Genomic DNA, 17,180 nt, shown 5'->3' on the forward strand with positions numbered 1-17,180 from the left:
CATAAAAAGCAGTGTCTTTATCATATTGGAAATCATAATACAAGTATTTATATTATATTTCCTTCAACTATTATTCAAAAGTCACATGTAAATTAAATAATGTAATATGCACATAAAACAAAAAGATGAACTTACGTTTGTTACATTATACATAAAAGGCATACTTTATAATCCCAAAATTAAGACTTCTTTTATTATTTTATAAACTGTTCAGTTTAAGTAGATATATAGTATGCAATGACAAATTTACATAAAATAGCTATATGCACATTATAATCATTTCTAATATTATTTTCTACTTACGAAAATCGGTACTTAAAAGTGATATAGATTTTAAAATGCATTAGTGATACATGTATTTCAACTCCTTCATTTTAATCCTAAATATTCAATTTACCCACACGTACATAAATATGTATCGACAAAAGATCATAAATCCTTTGACAATGGGCCTACTCTCCCTTGTCTTCTGTTATATCTCCTTCATGTGCTGTGGCAGCATATTTTGAATATAGACCGATTTCGCAACGAAATTTGAAAATAATCCCCTACATATTAATTAATGTCTCTAAAAAAGAAAGGTTTTTCCTGTTGATACTGAGTAAATCATTTCATTTGTCAATTTATTCTGCATAATACGAAAAATCACGAAGAAAATCGTATGACTATTCTTGGACTGAGCACATTTTGTGTTTCTAATTTAAAATAAAGAGCCATTAATTTTCAGTATTCCACCAAGTCCTGGAACTTAACTTAACTACATACAGGTTCCATCAACAGGGCAGTTGTTTGGAGTAAGGTAGCGAGATATTATAAGCCCAATAGAGTATGGTAGGTCTTAACTATTTGCCCTGATGTCAGAACCTATATGCAGTTCTGAAACTTTGAACATGTCATGTTCGGTGGAATACCGAAAACCCAATTTTTTAACACATTTATAGTGAAAGCCTTAAAACTCACATGCTCATTATTTTTTTTATAAAAATGTCTGCATTTAATTCGCATAATTCCCAGGCGAATTATATGGAGAAGTAGATGGCATATCCCAAACCAATTTTTCGGTAGGTATCAAAATGTTGTAAACTTATAAATGTGTATTTCCGAGAAAAGCCTCGAAAGATGTTTTGCAGCATCATAATATTATTTCCACTAATAAGAGAATAAAAATATGTTATTCTGATTTTTGGAACATTGAGATCGTTCACCTCCTCAAAGAACCACAGTTTCCCCTTTCCTCTTCTTTATCCTGTGGAATGACACACATTTTTGCATGGCTTTAAGCACATCTGAACCAGTTCATGAGCCGTGTGGTATTGTAGATGATCCTAAATTCAGATTTGACTAGAAAAAAAAATAGACTTCTATCTAAAGAAATAAGCCGCAATCATCACACACAAGACACATACTAACTTGCGCTAATTTTTATACAAAGTTCTGGGGAATTCTCATGCCTATTTCCGAGGTCATGATAACCCTCCATATTTTTTAATCTCTTTATATCTTCCTTCTTCTAATCAAGAAAAGAAGAACTTTTGGAATTTTCGACATTATAGTGAAGAAGGAATGCACAGGTTGTGTATGATATGCTTATGAGGTCAAATGACAACTTCAAAGATATTAAAAATAGCGACACAATACATTTCGACTTTAATATTTATTATTATTAAATTTTATATTAAGTGTTGAGTACAATTCTTTACCATTTCAGTTACATTTTACATAATGTTTATATCTTTTTAATTAGTGTTCATTACTGAATGTCTGTATACGAGAGAAAGATTTCTTTTTTAAAACTGTTTCTACTCTTTTCAGATAAACATACTGAAAATGTATGGAATATCTATAGTCTGCCATATATTGCTTTCAACATCGGTTAACTGTTAATTTCTACAAGACATATTTTTAATCAGCAAAATTCCACGGTATATTAAACTTGCCCATGTACAGGGGATGACCACATTCTCAGAAAAATAAACATTTTCTCCCCCATTGCAACTTCAGATATTATCTTTGACACTGAATGTATCTTAGTACTACTTTCAACAAATACTGCTAAATAAGTACAACCCATGAACACTGTACAACTTCAAAAACATGAAGTTACTCTGAGAAATCCTGGTGTCCATTGGTCATAAACATAGCTCCTACAGAAATTGAGCATGGATCTTACATCAGACATACATAAATATAAATATGTTTTTCACCTCCACGACTCTTTGACTTATTGCAATAATTATTTATATTAAAATTGTAAATAAATAGTTACTGAGATCAGCTGGCAAACAGAAACAACAACGCATTCTCACTGTAACCACATAAAATGCAACTCAGAATATAACAATGTAGACCAGAAGGAGTTTCTTTCGAGTTACTTCCACAGCTGTAAATATCAGGGGCATTCAGAAAGTAATGGCCAGTGGAACATTATCAATGAACACAAATTCCTAATATGTTTATGCATGCGATTATTTGTCACGAAATATGAGTTCAAATTGAGAAATATAATCGAGAGTCCCAACAAGGTGTGAAGTTCGTATTGTGATTCACTCCTTCAGGCAAATGTATTTTTTTTATCCAATAGCAGGTACTTGACTTCACGTCATTCACCCAAGCGATCCCCTCCAGAATGATGTGCCATAACTGTAGATTCTGTGCCACTATATCATTACCCTCAGGGCACTGTGGGTGGTAATCTATGCTACATAGCACCACACAATGATGAATAGATCAATGGTGAAATCGCAGGAAAAGAAAGTAGAGTACCCCACAAAAATCTATCATCAAACACTGCCTTTGTCCATCACAAATTACATTTAAAAACTGGGTTACCAACGTGAAAAGCCGACGTTCTCGTCATTTGATTAATGGTGCGTCATGCAAAAATCTGACCACTGCATGAATTCATCATCAATTGTACGAGATTTATGGAACTTAATGTTCTCCTGATTCCAAAGAATTCAAATAAACAATTTCAACAAAAAACTTATGGTCACTGTGTTTTGCAATAGGAAAGGTATGTTACTCTTTGATTTCTTGAAATGAGGAACAACAATTGAAGACCTATCTTCCCAAAAGTGCTAAGCGCCACAAACAACTTTCTGATACATTGATTAAAAACACATTGCCAAATGCATGTTGAGATACGTACCTACAAAACAATTTTTGGCGCAAGAATAAGTCGCTTACACTTGAGCTATGACAGAACCTACTTAGTATGATATTCTCAAATGGATATACTTCCCTTAGATTAAATAAAATAAAAATTGAAAAACTGAAACTTAGCCCCTTTGGAAAGATAGTTCCTCAATGAATACTGGAGCTTACTTCGAGATCCCAACAAAAATGCAACAGGCAATAAAAAAAAAAAAATGTGATTTGTAAATTTCTGGTATTGTCCTCTTGCACAATAATTCATACCCTCACACTATACAATGCACTTCTGAGTTGCTTTGATATTTCTAGAGAGACTCTTCGACCATCCACAAAACAACCTCAACCTGACTTCTAGTGATTACCTCGTCTGTTTTTGACAGCATTTCGGAAATGTCAAGTACCTGTAAGCACTGGTGAAGTACAGAGTAATTTAAAATGATGGAAATATTTTGATACACTTTTTAAAATTATTGGTAACTATTAGTTAGCATGTTGTTTATCAATTGTTAGCAAGACTCCAAAACTCAGTTTTAATTGACACATAAATATAAGAACTCTATGTCACTCAGGATACATAGTCTGATAGTCAATTCTTGCCACACTCTCTCCAACATTTTCCATTTTTATGAATATAATCGCAGCAATGATCCTTTGTCTTAATTGTTGAAAGCTGTGTGGCAAAAGTAGCATACAGACGAAGTCCATCATATATCCCCAAAGAAAGAAGTCGCACAAAGTCAGGTCTAGTGACGTGGAAGGCCAACTGTGGTAGGTCAAATCAGTGGTGGTAGCACATGAGCACATGAAATCCAAAGATGTGGCAGATGTTAACCGAGAGAAATGAATATTTCATTATGGAAATGAGACAGAGCACCATTTTGTTGGAAAGGAAGACAGTACAGAACAATCTTCACGTTACTGTTACTGAGTTGTCTTTAATAGCTGAAGAACCCAAAACAATTTTTGTTGTAGAACTGCCATTTTGCCACACTCTCTTCCCTGGCAGCGTAAGTATGAAACAAATTTCCTAAGTCAATAAAACCGAAACTAAAGAGTTTTCTTAATAATTGATGCATACAAAGTTAGTGTATCATTAACAGTTATGTTATAATAAGCTGAAACTTTTTCCATCATTTTGAGTTAGGGTGTATTGGTTATCTTCATTGGTGACAAGTTTCTTTTTACATGAAAGCATTCAAAATCTTGTAGCATCCTAAGACAAAAGGCTCAATTAGCATGATGATTACATGGAGAAAAAAATAATACTTGTAATGAGGCTTACATATAATAAACCATTTGTCTTACATTTAATATCTGTTTAATGGTCAACTAGCCTTACTTTCTGACTGACCCTCAAATGTTCGAAAAACACGAAGCTCTAGAAGTTGAACCTAATTCGTTATCATTGGGACCATTACAGCAGCTATTCCAATTAATTAATTGGAAATTGAAACTGGAAGTTATAATATAATCATACATTCTTCTTTGCATAATAGCAAAAGTGGCTCCAGTCTTTCACACATCGTGTTTTTCATATGTATAATATATACAGAAACGGAAATAACACAAAGATAACACCTTTAAGATGATAAATCAAAATTACTTCCTCCCTTTCAAACTGAAATACCATGCTATCAAGTCTTGTACTTTCTGACACATTTGACAATAACTTATCATGTATCAGGTACAAAATATAATTAACTTTCTTCACTGTGTGCGCGTGTATTAAAATAGCCAACATGAGGAGGAATGTTATAAGAAGTTCAGTGGATATTAGTTCACATATTTTCAATCCGCTGGAAACAATCAATCCTAACAGAGATTACATGAAGGCGTCTGGAAAGGAAACCAAGCTCAGTATAACATTTGTGTCTTTTGACTAGGAACAGTATCGTTCTGGCTCTTTCTGAGGGCGTGGAACATTATTATAACAACTAGTGAAAAATTTTAAGAGAAACAGTGCATAAAGTGACGACCATCAGCCAACAATGTCTGTGGTTCATCAGTCTGTCCGATAGCAACCAACAACCAATTCAATACCTCAGCCATGGTGCAAGTGTACATCCCTCATATGATTCTGTCACCTGTTATTACAATGATAGCACGAGAAAGACAGAATAGCTGTAGCACAAAATAAATCACTTTCATTGAGGAGTTACATATTTAATATCACAATTTTCAATTTGGCTATAAAGAGGCACCATAAAACTGTAAAGATCATCTTCATGCATTTCACATTTGATTATTCTGATCTAACTGAGTCATAAAGTTCAGTGAACAATAGACGCTACCACCCCACACTGTCTATATCCTGTTGTGCAAACTTGAGGAAAGATGTTTTATGTTTTTACAAGGCTCAGGGCACTCTAATGTTAGGGGTAATGAAGACAACTTCAGATAGGCAGTACTTATTGAATTATGTAACACACTGATACTGGAACTATCCTACCCTTAAAGACTGAAAGGATTATCACCTTTAGTATCCGTGACGAGAAAGGCATAAATGGATTTGTGTAAGGTGATGTAATACAACACTGACAGTTTGATGGCATTGAGATATATTTTAAATAGCTCTAAAATTTGCTAACTTATGAAAATATAAACGGTGAATTTCTTAAAATGGTGATCTATACAACATTACAAAGCATCTAACAATAAGTTATAGAAAGTAGGCCAAGTGTAGTCTGTAGTCTGAGATCTTAAAAACTTATGATTATACACAAAAAATTCAAAATATTGAAACGAAACATTTTAAGATACTGATGCATTAATAAACATGATAATTAAACATAAATTATAATTAATATAATCCTACCCAAAAAAAGACTAATGTTTTCAAAACAAACATGCCTTTTCTTCAAATGATTATTTTTTTAATATTGGTGTTTACTTCGTATTTTATTTTGCATTTTAACTCTGAGATCAATATAAGAATATTCATGATTACTCACAGCATTAATCAGAAACAAAGCTTTCTACCATCGTCATTTTCATAGTCTAATCAAATAACGGAAAAAGAAATAATGTGCAATGAATGGCATAAACCAGTGTTTCTCAACTCATTGATGATGAGGTCCAGTCTTGCCTCACATTACTTTAATGCGGCTCTCTGCACTAAGGTGTAGAGTAGAATGTAGACATAATAATGTGAAAACTTGCATCATATTTTAGAAAAAAAAAAAACAATTTAATTATGATTTTATTTGGCGCAAAAAGTGGGATGTTTAAATTTTAATTGGACTACTGAAATTATTTATAATAATAATAATAATAATAATAATAATAATAATAATAATAATAATAATGATAATAATTATTATTTATTTATTTATTTACTAATATTAATTGATAATAAGTAGAATATCACATCACGAATACTTCTTCCACAGTTCAGGTTTTTTATTTGCTGACAATTACGGTAACTGTTGAAGGTGGAAAGTAGATTAACAGTCAATAGGGTACTAATTTATAGACTCTTAAGGGTGTGTTGTATGTTAGTTTATTGGAATCTATGTCAAAATCAAAATTTCAGAACTCAAAAAGTTCTTTTAGTTCTTTGACTATAAAAAATATAAAAAAAAACAGTGGCTGACAAATATCTGGATTAACTGTCAATAAATTCAAGCACAATACAAAACCAAAGCTAAATTTGAGAGCAGATTTGATAATACTTTTATGAAAATGTGTTGTGGTTATATGGGTCAGAAGAAAAGAGCTTTCTGTTGTTTGGTGGATTATGCTTACATGAATGAAGGTGTGCGTTATTTATAACATTTGCATGAAACAATAAAGATGAATTGTTTGCAAGAAATGAAGATTATGTGATATTTTCAGTTTTTTTTGGCCAATTTAATAACACTTTGACTGGTATGAATAGAAAATATATTAGGACTTACAATGAAGTTAAAAAAAACGATACCTTTAATCTATGCATAAACATAAAGGGCTTATCAAAGACATTTCGCAGCACACGCTACGAGCATACTAAGCTAGCCCCGGCTATCCACTGGTTACTTGTACAGAATTCAAATCATATCCTATCGCTAACACTGGTTTATGAATACGAAAAATGCTGATCATCCACTGAAAGCTCGCGCTAAAAATGTCTATGAATACGGCCCAAAGGTTTCAACTCATTGAAACTGTTTAAGTAAATTAAGGATATATGTATGACACTCAGCCCTATGGTACATGGTCATTTTGAAAATGCAAGTTTTCGAACATCCACAAAAGATCATATAGAATGGAATGACAAGACTTATTTTTTTCAGATATCATTTATACCTAATGAAACTAGACAAATGACTTTCCTAATCAGAATTGTTGAATATCAGTAGCCTATATGAGATATATAGAAGAGTGTACAAAAAGTGCTGGTATTTTCGTATGAGTCGAATGACAATGGGTAGTAGTTTTTCTTTGGAAATTTTAAAATGCAGAAAGTCAAAATAGGGAAGGCTTATCAAACTGGATTTTGAATAGGTCTAAAATTGTAACGAAAAATTAACTGCACACACACACACACACACACACATTTCACTGGCAGTTTTAGAAGTCAATAATTATTTAAGAAACGTCATTTTAAAAATTAGGAAGATTTACAAAAATGAAAGTTATGTTTATTATTTATGCTCGCTCATAAACTTACCAAGTTAATCGAAAAGGCCTTCATTTTGTAAGTAATGTTTTCTAATATAAAAGGATTTAAATATTAAAATTTCTAGTTCTCCTAATAGAGCAGTTGTTCTACAAAAGATACGTTAAAAATAACCAAAGACATAAAACATCAACCGAGATTTTCTGTTGTGAATAAGAACAGTCTCTCTTTGAAAGCAAAACATCAGTTTTGGAACTATTAGGTCTGGGGAACTCAAGAAATTCATGAGTTTTCTATAGCACTTGACACTGAAGATTTTTCTAACGAAAAAAAAAAAGTGGGAAAATGGTCTAATTTTCAGAGGGAAGGTAGTTTGGAATGTGAAAAATGTATATGGAAAGTCAGTTGACTTTAAAACATATTAGAAAATAGCTAAAAATTGAAAAGAATTGATCAATGTCATTAACCTAAATGATTATTTAGCACGTGAAATAAAGGTCTAGAACACTTCAAAATGAACGTGAATACCGAAAAAAATACATATATTTTTTATGACGTAACAATTATGAGCGAAGCTAACCTAACCTAACCCAAGTTAAGCAAATACCGTATATATAAAAAAAATATGTTTACTACTTTGCAATTGTGAGTGAAGCTAACCTAAGCTAACCAAACACAAGTTAACGCGAATACTGAAAAAAAATATACGGTATATATTTCTTACGACATAACAATTATGGACAAAGTGAAGCTAAGCTAACCTAACCTAACCTAACCTAACCTAACCTAACCTAACCCAAGTTACAAGTTTCAGTGTTGCGTGCTATAGAAAAGCCCAATTCGAAATGTAAGGCTATATGTCAGGCTTTTGAATTTCTAAATTGTTGAATGGTAGCATATTTCAATAATGGTTGAATTTCAACACACTCATACCATAGGCCTATATCGGTGGTGGCCAAGATGTCGACTGAGGTCTACAAGTCAATTGCCAAGCCATGAATGGTAGCAGCCTGCAGTGGCCCTTAAATCCAAAAAGGTTGGCCATCCATGCTATATATGCACAATTTATATTCCAGTCACGAACTGAGATATTTCTCAACATTGAAACATATACATCATAATTAAAGAAATCTGCAGGGAAAGGGGAGTAGCCTGAATGAACTCAGAAAGCTGTCAATAAAGAAGATACTCGTATTAGTGACTGAAATATTCCTGATACTAACAAACTGGTTATTGACACCATTTGAGAAGAATACTAGTCATATAGATTTCCAGGTCATGATATGTAAGCTAAGTGAATGTTATCAGTACCTGTCACTATGCATGATTATAAAATTCTAAATATTCCATTTTATATTTCTCTCTTTCATAAGTGAACCCATTTACAAATAAACTCCTTGAGCTGCCAATGATCATGTAATTCATCTACGTCAAAATTTAAAGTTGTATTCCTGACTGATAATTAATTTAATTTATTCAGTTACCGTATCAGATTTATAATTGCTGGTATGAAATATTTAAGGAATCGCGAGAAATTGAGAAAACTAAACTATAAGTTAAGTATTTGCCTATTTGCTGTGTCTTCATATAAGCACCAAGCCTCTTTCTAGTCCTTCACTTCTAACAACAATCTGATGCAAACAAAATTTAAAAAGCACAATATTTTGTAGCTTAAATTTGTTCGGACTACCTGCCTATGTTGAATGAAGAAACACTATTACAAGACATCCAAACACTTTTAATAGAAGAGAAAGAGGTATATGTATATATATTACAGTTTTACACTGGTCATCATTAAATTTCTATTAATAATACAGCAAACACCAACTTCTTCATAGTTAAACACTGAGTGGGGTGGCATAGATTTCAATGAAGCAGATTTCTTTCCAAAACAAGAATCTAAAAGTTCCATTAAATGCTTAAATTACAAGTCCGTATGCTGTAACTCCACTGCACACTGGCTTCACAGATTTACATAGGCCTGTTTATGTCGTCGTGATGTCTCTAGATTGCCGAAACACTCATTCCCTTGGCAGATCTCAACACTGATAAAATCTTGATTCTTAACATCAACAACGACTAGACTCAACTCTGAAAACAAAAGACTAGGACCTACTTGTGGTTTGTGACTACGATAACAGGGTGTCTCTTGCCCACACTGCAGTCCCTGCAGTCAACCTGCTCTCAGGACTTGATGGCCTCGTACATCTTGCGAGCTTGAAATCGCACGTCTTCATTTCTGTGCTGATTCATGAGAACAAGAGCTTTACTCTGCATTTTCTCCTGAGTATTTACCCCATAGATAGCTGCATACCTGCTAAAGAAAAATATATTAGCCAAATATAACATGTGTCGACAGCGAGACATTCAAATACTGCACATCGTCCTGTACTTGCAGTGGACTGATGAGTTCCTGAGTTTGGAATTCTCGTCAATAATACTGTACATTCTTGATAGACATAATTTTCTCTTCATCAACACTTCCAGGCGGCACTGCAATCCACACAATCTCGTATAAAATATTAGGCCTACTGGACTGTTTTTCTTGACAGTAAAGCGATATCGGATAGGCACCAACTAGGATAAGAGCATGCATCAATGCTATAGGCATTTGAACATGCTGTAGATTAGCAATTTATCTATGAAATTCATCCCATCCGTACAGCCAACTAGCTATCCAGTCAACCACATATCCACTCACACAACACATCTGCGCCAGTCTGTTTGACAAGTATTTTTCTTATTCCTACTGATGTTACAGCCACAGCTTTTCCAACCTCGAGAGCCTCCAACAAGTACCAGCTCAGGCCTGCAGAACTCGCAAATAGGAGAAATATGGCGTCAGCCTCACTCCACTTCTATTGGGGATGATCGACTTCTGCTGTGAGAATGAATGTTGATGCAGCCGAGCATAACTAGAATGCCGTGACCGCACAGGTAGAAAAGGTGGGTGGGGTAAGAAAGGGGAGGAAAGCAGTCGCTCTCAAGAGCTACAGTTCTGCAGGTCTGTACTAGCTGCTTCCCAGACAGTTGCTAGCCCTTCATCTGGCATGAAGGAACCAACTTACATGGTAAAGTATATATGTATTCGTGCATATGAAAAGGGACCACTTGGCAGCTCCTAGTTACAGATATAGGCCTAATCTTAGGATTCAAACGGTGAATTTTGTTATGCCTTTGGTATGATCACATCTTAAGCAATAAACTGTATAAATACGTATTAAAGTTCTGTGTCAATTTTATCACACTCAAATCACTGTCTACATTTGCAACTAGAAGCCATCCCTTTTCATATGCATGCACACATAAACTGAGACTGTGATTCAATCTTATGATTGAACTACAGAAGTGAGAATGTAATTAAATGCTATCATAGTGTTTAATCTTAACTTAAGTTACAACAAATGTTCAAAATGTTTTCCATCTGCTCACAGAAAAGATTCAATAAATTGTTGAATACTGGACACAGTTCTTCTTCTTTAATGTTATAAGCATAACGAATGTTATGTAATGGGGCTCATGTAACTAAAGAGGTGCTTGTTGTTGTTTAGTCAATTGTCCGAAGACAGCCTGAACCTCACAAGTGATACCAACAAGGCACCACTTATGAGGCAACTAGGGCAGGAGATAATGGGGTAGGGTGGCCAGTTCCTTTCCCCCTCTATTGCATACATCGCTGATTAGCTACATATTACACTAATCAAACTTTAAATGCATACAAACAATTTGTTCTTCCTCTAACAGATATAATCAAATGAGATATACTGCTTGATATAATAGATGCACATATCAGCCAGAACTTCAATCAGAGGCAATGAGGGGCTTCTGAACTCCAATAACAATTGTTTTGGGAATTTATATATTTTAATCAATGAAGCCACACTTTGTGATTAAAAATATCAGTTCTGGATTCAAATCCCGTCATGTACAGACTGCAGAAACCAAATATAAAACAGAATTTCAGTGTTACTATTGAGATTATTCAGTTTTTGAACTACTGAAATCTTATATGGTCACAATTCAGTAAGTTTGTTGTTGTATGTGTGGATTTACATGAAACTGCATGCCATTTCAATTTCGTCGAATTTATCTTCTGTTAAAACACAGCTTCTCCTGTTTGTTTTTTTGTGTAACACCGAACTTAACAAAATAAATAAATGAATGAATGAATGAATGAATAAATAAATAAATTAATTAATTAATAATCTCTTTATAATTGACTTGCTTGGGACTTTTGCACCAGGCAATCTTCTCACAAATTTAAATGGACACTGTCGATTTGATCTATACTTAGCATTATACCAGACAATTGTTTCACAAATTAAAAGTGATACTGTCGATTCGATCTATACTTAGCAAAAGTATTTACTAATAACATAATGACATATGCTGTTCCACACCGTACTTCTTGTCTTAAAGTGTACCTCGACTGAGATAACACAGCTGAGAATAGTGTGACAAATACAGCTAAGTCCGAGAAATTATTTGGTGGCACTAGAGATTGGAAACCCTGTACTGTGAAATTTTCTTTACTTGAGGCTGATCAGAAGAGAACACATTGGAACTGAAGCTCACAATCACGCACAGTAAAAGCCATGCCATAACTGTTGTATGTATGTGTGCACGTTTGTATGTTTGTAGGTATCTACATATGTTATTTTTTCTACATGTATATACACCTACAGAGTGTCTATTTTATAAACTTACTGTTAAGCGATCCTTCACTGCCCACAGCTGTGTTAAGACCGAATTCCCTTTATATGCCTGACACTGTGTAGTGTATATGCTGGCTGTTCAAGGCCTGAGATAACAATATGATAACATAGGACAAACACATGACTAAATTTTATCTAGAACTAAATTAAGATGCTACAAACCATTATCCAACCTGTATTTTGTTATGGTTTCAATTCATGGGCTCTCTCCAAGTAGTCACTGAAGGTGTTACACATATTTGAAAACAGAAAATTTAGAAAAATTTTGGCACAGTTGTGGAAAATAGACAATGGAGAATTCGCAAAAACAGAGAAATTAGAGCCATGTATAGAGAACTGGAAATCATAGCAGTCATCAAGAGTAGGCGACTGAATTGGCTACGGCTTAGTCTGCGGAGAGATGAGGTCTCTCTATTAAAGTCCTCTTTCGAATTAGAACCATGTGGCAGATATCCCTGTGGAAGACCTAGCTAGACTTAGGTGGAAGAAGCAAATCTTGCGAGATCTAGCAACCACAGAAGATCTGTTGAGTCAGTCGGAGTGTGTGAGGCCAAAAACCTTCTGAGGTTTATAGAGCCACATAACTAAACTATTGTATATATTTTATTTTAATATTTAGAGGTAACAATGGGTGACTGTGCAAGAAATTCTTATGCAACTACCTTGTGTTCTGCAATAGGGAAGCCTATATAAAGCTGCGGATATTGGAAGTGTTGCTTAGCAGTAACATTATAAAATTATAAACATAGAATATAGTATAAACTAAGGGCTATGGTTTAATGGCGGAACAGTGGGATGGATATACAAAGTGAGACTCAAGTATGTTTGAAAATTTTGTGTATGTTTTAGTGGATAAAAAAAATAAGAAAATTGTTCCTATGGATGTGAGGTCTGAAATGCTTATTAATTTATCGAAATAATAGAAAGTTTAATTTTTCTTTCTTCTTAAGGGTAAACGCGCCTTTCTTCGAAGATGTACTACTAAATATGAGATTGTTACATTTATGCACGACAGAATCCCAAACATTTCTTACACCACGTCTGTGATCATGGTCAACAGTACTCTCAACAATGGATTGTACACAGTGGTGCAATGCCAGATCACTGAGATCATAAGACTTCATTTCGCTAGACATATTATGAAGAATATGTGTGGATGCATATGCAAAATGAATGTGAAATAATCCAAAGAAACCCCGGTATGTATGAATATATTCTCTCCAGCCTTTCGTGTGTCATGATCAGCAGTGTGTGGCAAATGGAGGAGCTAACTGTGACCCTGTATTGTAAATAGAAAGTTATTCTGTAAACTTCATCTTACGATGTTGGATGATGTATATACATCCGTTGATGTGACATATTAATGAATATTTAAATACTTGTATAGTCACAATCATGCCATGGTATGAAAGAAAAATTTCACAATCTCGAGCGGGATTCGAACCTGCGACTTCCTGTACTCCGGTCAGGCGCTCTACCAACTGAGCTATCGAGTTCGTTTCACGCCAAAGGCTTGAAATTCTCCTCTCATACTGGCGACTCTGGTATAGAGTACTGTCCATAGCGTCTGATCTAGTCAGCACTGCTTATGGGTGGAGAGAAACATTGACTAGTGCTGACTAGATCAGACGCTATGGACAGTACTCTATATCAGAGTCGCCAGTATGAGAGGAGAATTTCAAGCCTTTGGCGTGAAACGAACTCGATAGCTCAGTTGGTAGAGCACCTGACCGGAGTACAGGAAGTCGCAGGTTCGAATCCCGCTCGAGGTTGTGAAATTTTTCTTTCATACCATGGCATGATTGTGACTATACAAGTATTTAAATATTCATTAAAGTTATTCTGACCTAACACTATGAAATGAAGTAATTAACTGAAACTTATTTGTGGTCTTTAAAACAGATTACGCATATGTGACCCCATATTCACAGGAATATTATTTGTAATATTGTATCCAGGAACACTTATACAAAATTTTTAAACAAAATACCAACAATTAACCATATACATGCACTACCATTGACCACAATAGGCTACCAAAATTCAGTGAAATTAAATTGTGTGTACATCTTTTAGAGAAGCACATGAACAGAACACTTAATTGTTCTCATAGCTTCATAATTTAAGTAAATTATAGCATTACTGAACAATTTTTCCTTATGCCTTTCAAATATTTCAGGAGCTTATGTGAATATTTTCCAAAGTTGTCGTCTACGATTTGGGGCGTTATTGTACCACTCACCTTAATCTCGCACTGACGTTAAGAAAGCATAGGAAGTAACATCCAATATTCACTCGAATGAATAGAACTCAATTATAAGCCACAATAAATCAATTAGTAGAATGACTGAACACACGAAAATTGTCTCCCAGCCAGCATATTCTAAGATGTGTCAATTACGGTAATTTTATCTGTCAAATCTGTTATAGTATCACAAACGGGGCTAAGAAAATAATCATGAAAGAATAATTCTGTACTTTAACATCCCCACTCTTGCCTGCAGAAAATTTGTCCAAGATGTACAATGAAATGAATTACCGGTATTTAAATATCTAAAAATAAATCAGCAGATGAGTGTGTAGTTGTACAGATATGTATGACAAACAGAAAAAAAAGTTGTTACAATCATTCAATTATACAAGTCTACTTATGACAAAGGCAATCCTTGCACAACGGACAAATGTTCCTTGTTCTCCAACAAGAAGCTCTTGTCAGTAAGATTACAACCAATAATAATGACACATCTGATATACTTAAGCATAACGTGTCATACTCACATTGTGTCTGGAGATGCTGCCTTATCCTCCGCAGGGAGATCAATTGTAGGGTCCAGCTTCAGTTCCTTAGATATGGTGGTGAGATTTGCCAGTAATGTCACAACCCGCAACAGAATCTCATCATTTGTTGAAGGATCTAACAAGTATATCAGTCTCCGAGGAGCCTTTAATAAAAGAACAGAACATTTTCAAATAAATGTTCATAATGTATCATTCAAATACACCTGCAGTATTTTAATCTTATTTCAACTTTATTTTTACACTTCCTCGCTCAGTAAAAGCATTTACTGTAACTGAATAGAAAAAAGGTAGGTTAATATGACTGCACAAATGGAGAGAAGGATGGAATGCCTGTTAAATTGACCAGTATGTAAAGAAGAAAATTTACTTATTTGCTTATATATAAATACAATACTGCATATGTGTTTTCCCATACCACATTTTTTGACAGTACAGAAAAAAATTGTTACTTTGCAAAAAGTTACTTCTATCTTCAAGAAATTTCTAACTCTCAATCGTATTATCATCAAACCAACACTAAATAATAAGGGAACTGTCAGTGAGCTCATATCGAAACTGGCCTTGAAATTTCGTTGCCAGAAGGGACGTCTTGTAAGAATGCCATACACAAAAAATCAGCTGAGAGTTTCAACTGCAAGATCCTGAGATCGAAGCTGCAATTATTAATTCAAAAGAAAGTTATTAGAATACTGACAGCTTCAAAAATTAGAACACACTGTAGACCTCTGTTCATATAGACAGGTATTCAGACCGTCATAAATCTGTACATATATGATGTTCTAGTGTTTATGAAAGAACATTTGCAAGATTTTAATATGAGAAGTGAGGTACACAATCACACAACGAGGAATAGGCAATTATTAGATTATCCACTTTGTAGACTTAGTGTGACAAAAAAATACTATAAATTGATTGGAATCAAATTATTTAATAAGCTCCCTATAAACATTCAACTTCTTCCTGTTCAAAGTTAGAAAACAAAATTGTACAGTTGGTTAATTAAAAACCCACTTTACTCAATAAATGAGTTCTTTGAAATTGACATACATTTTTAAACAATGCAGTTTTAAATGTTATGGTTGTTGTTTCTTAATTTTTTTAATAATGAGATTTTAAATGAAACCTAGTGGTAAATCAATTTACATTTAAATTTTAATGTATTAATGAACAGAGCAAATTGCACTACCTTATGTTGCATTTTTAAAGTTCATTATTAGCCTCTGTTTGTAGTATTCTTAATTAGTTATTAAACATATGACAATTAGTACTTGATACTGTCTTTTATCTAGTAAATATAGTACTTTTAACTTTATATTATGTAATTTGATAAATATCTACATTGTTTTTATAATTAAATTTTTATTTTGTATATCTATGAAATGTATTGCAGTAAGACTGTAACATTTGACAATGTCTATAGTGAAGTTTTTCATTCAATGACAATAAAGATTATTATTATTATTATTATTATTATTAATAATGTCGCCTAATAAAGAACATACAGCAGCAATTGGACACCCCTCATCAGCAGTAATGATGAGAGGTGAGGTGTGCTGTTACTGCCGAGTGGCAGTACAGGGCCCACAAACCCAGCAATAAAACTCCATGCTTTTCCCCTAATATTTTTATAGGAATTTCTATCTCGGTGCCGGGAACTTATGGTTTGAATTCATAGCTAATTTTTGGTGTATGGGCTTTCTATAAAGTGTAGATTCTGTCAGCGAAATTTCAAGGTAGGTTTCGATATGAGCTTAGAACTGGCATTTCCTTTGATGCCGTTATTTTATGCCATATTTACATCTTACCTTATACACAATACATAATCATTTTTAAGCTACAAAACAGATTGCAAGATGGGTGCTTACTGGCAATGACTATTGCCCTGTCTGCAATACTTGAAACACAAATTTCTCTCC

At 33.8% G+C, this 17,180-nt stretch overlaps 1 protein-coding gene across 3 annotated transcripts in view; it reads right to left on the minus strand.

Annotated features, from left to right (window-relative positions):
* Positions 1 to 17,180, minus strand: part of LOC138707469 (armadillo repeat-containing protein 10-like) — a 68,819-nt gene that overhangs the window by 14,419 nt on the left and 37,220 nt on the right. Inside the window, exons 7-8 of one of the 3 annotated variants that reach the window (XR_011334241.1) lie at positions 15,244 to 15,407; positions 9,867 to 10,067 (exon numbers count right to left, since the gene is read on the minus strand). Coding sequence is in view for 2 of the 3 variants with exons in the window: in XM_069836951.1 (XP_069693052.1) it covers positions 9,935 to 10,067; positions 15,244 to 15,407 (297 nt within the window). In the remaining variant the exon portion in view is untranslated. Of the gene's footprint in view, positions 1 to 1,639; positions 10,068 to 15,243; positions 15,408 to 17,180 lie in introns of those variants that run through there. The other 2 variants (XM_069836952.1, XM_069836951.1) reach the window with 2 other exon arrangements.

The sequence above is a fragment of the Periplaneta americana genome, chromosome 10 (genome assembly GCF_040183065.1).
Source record: "Periplaneta americana isolate PAMFEO1 chromosome 10, P.americana_PAMFEO1_priV1, whole genome shotgun sequence".
NCBI lineage: Eukaryota > Metazoa > Arthropoda > Insecta > Blattodea > Blattidae > Periplaneta > Periplaneta americana.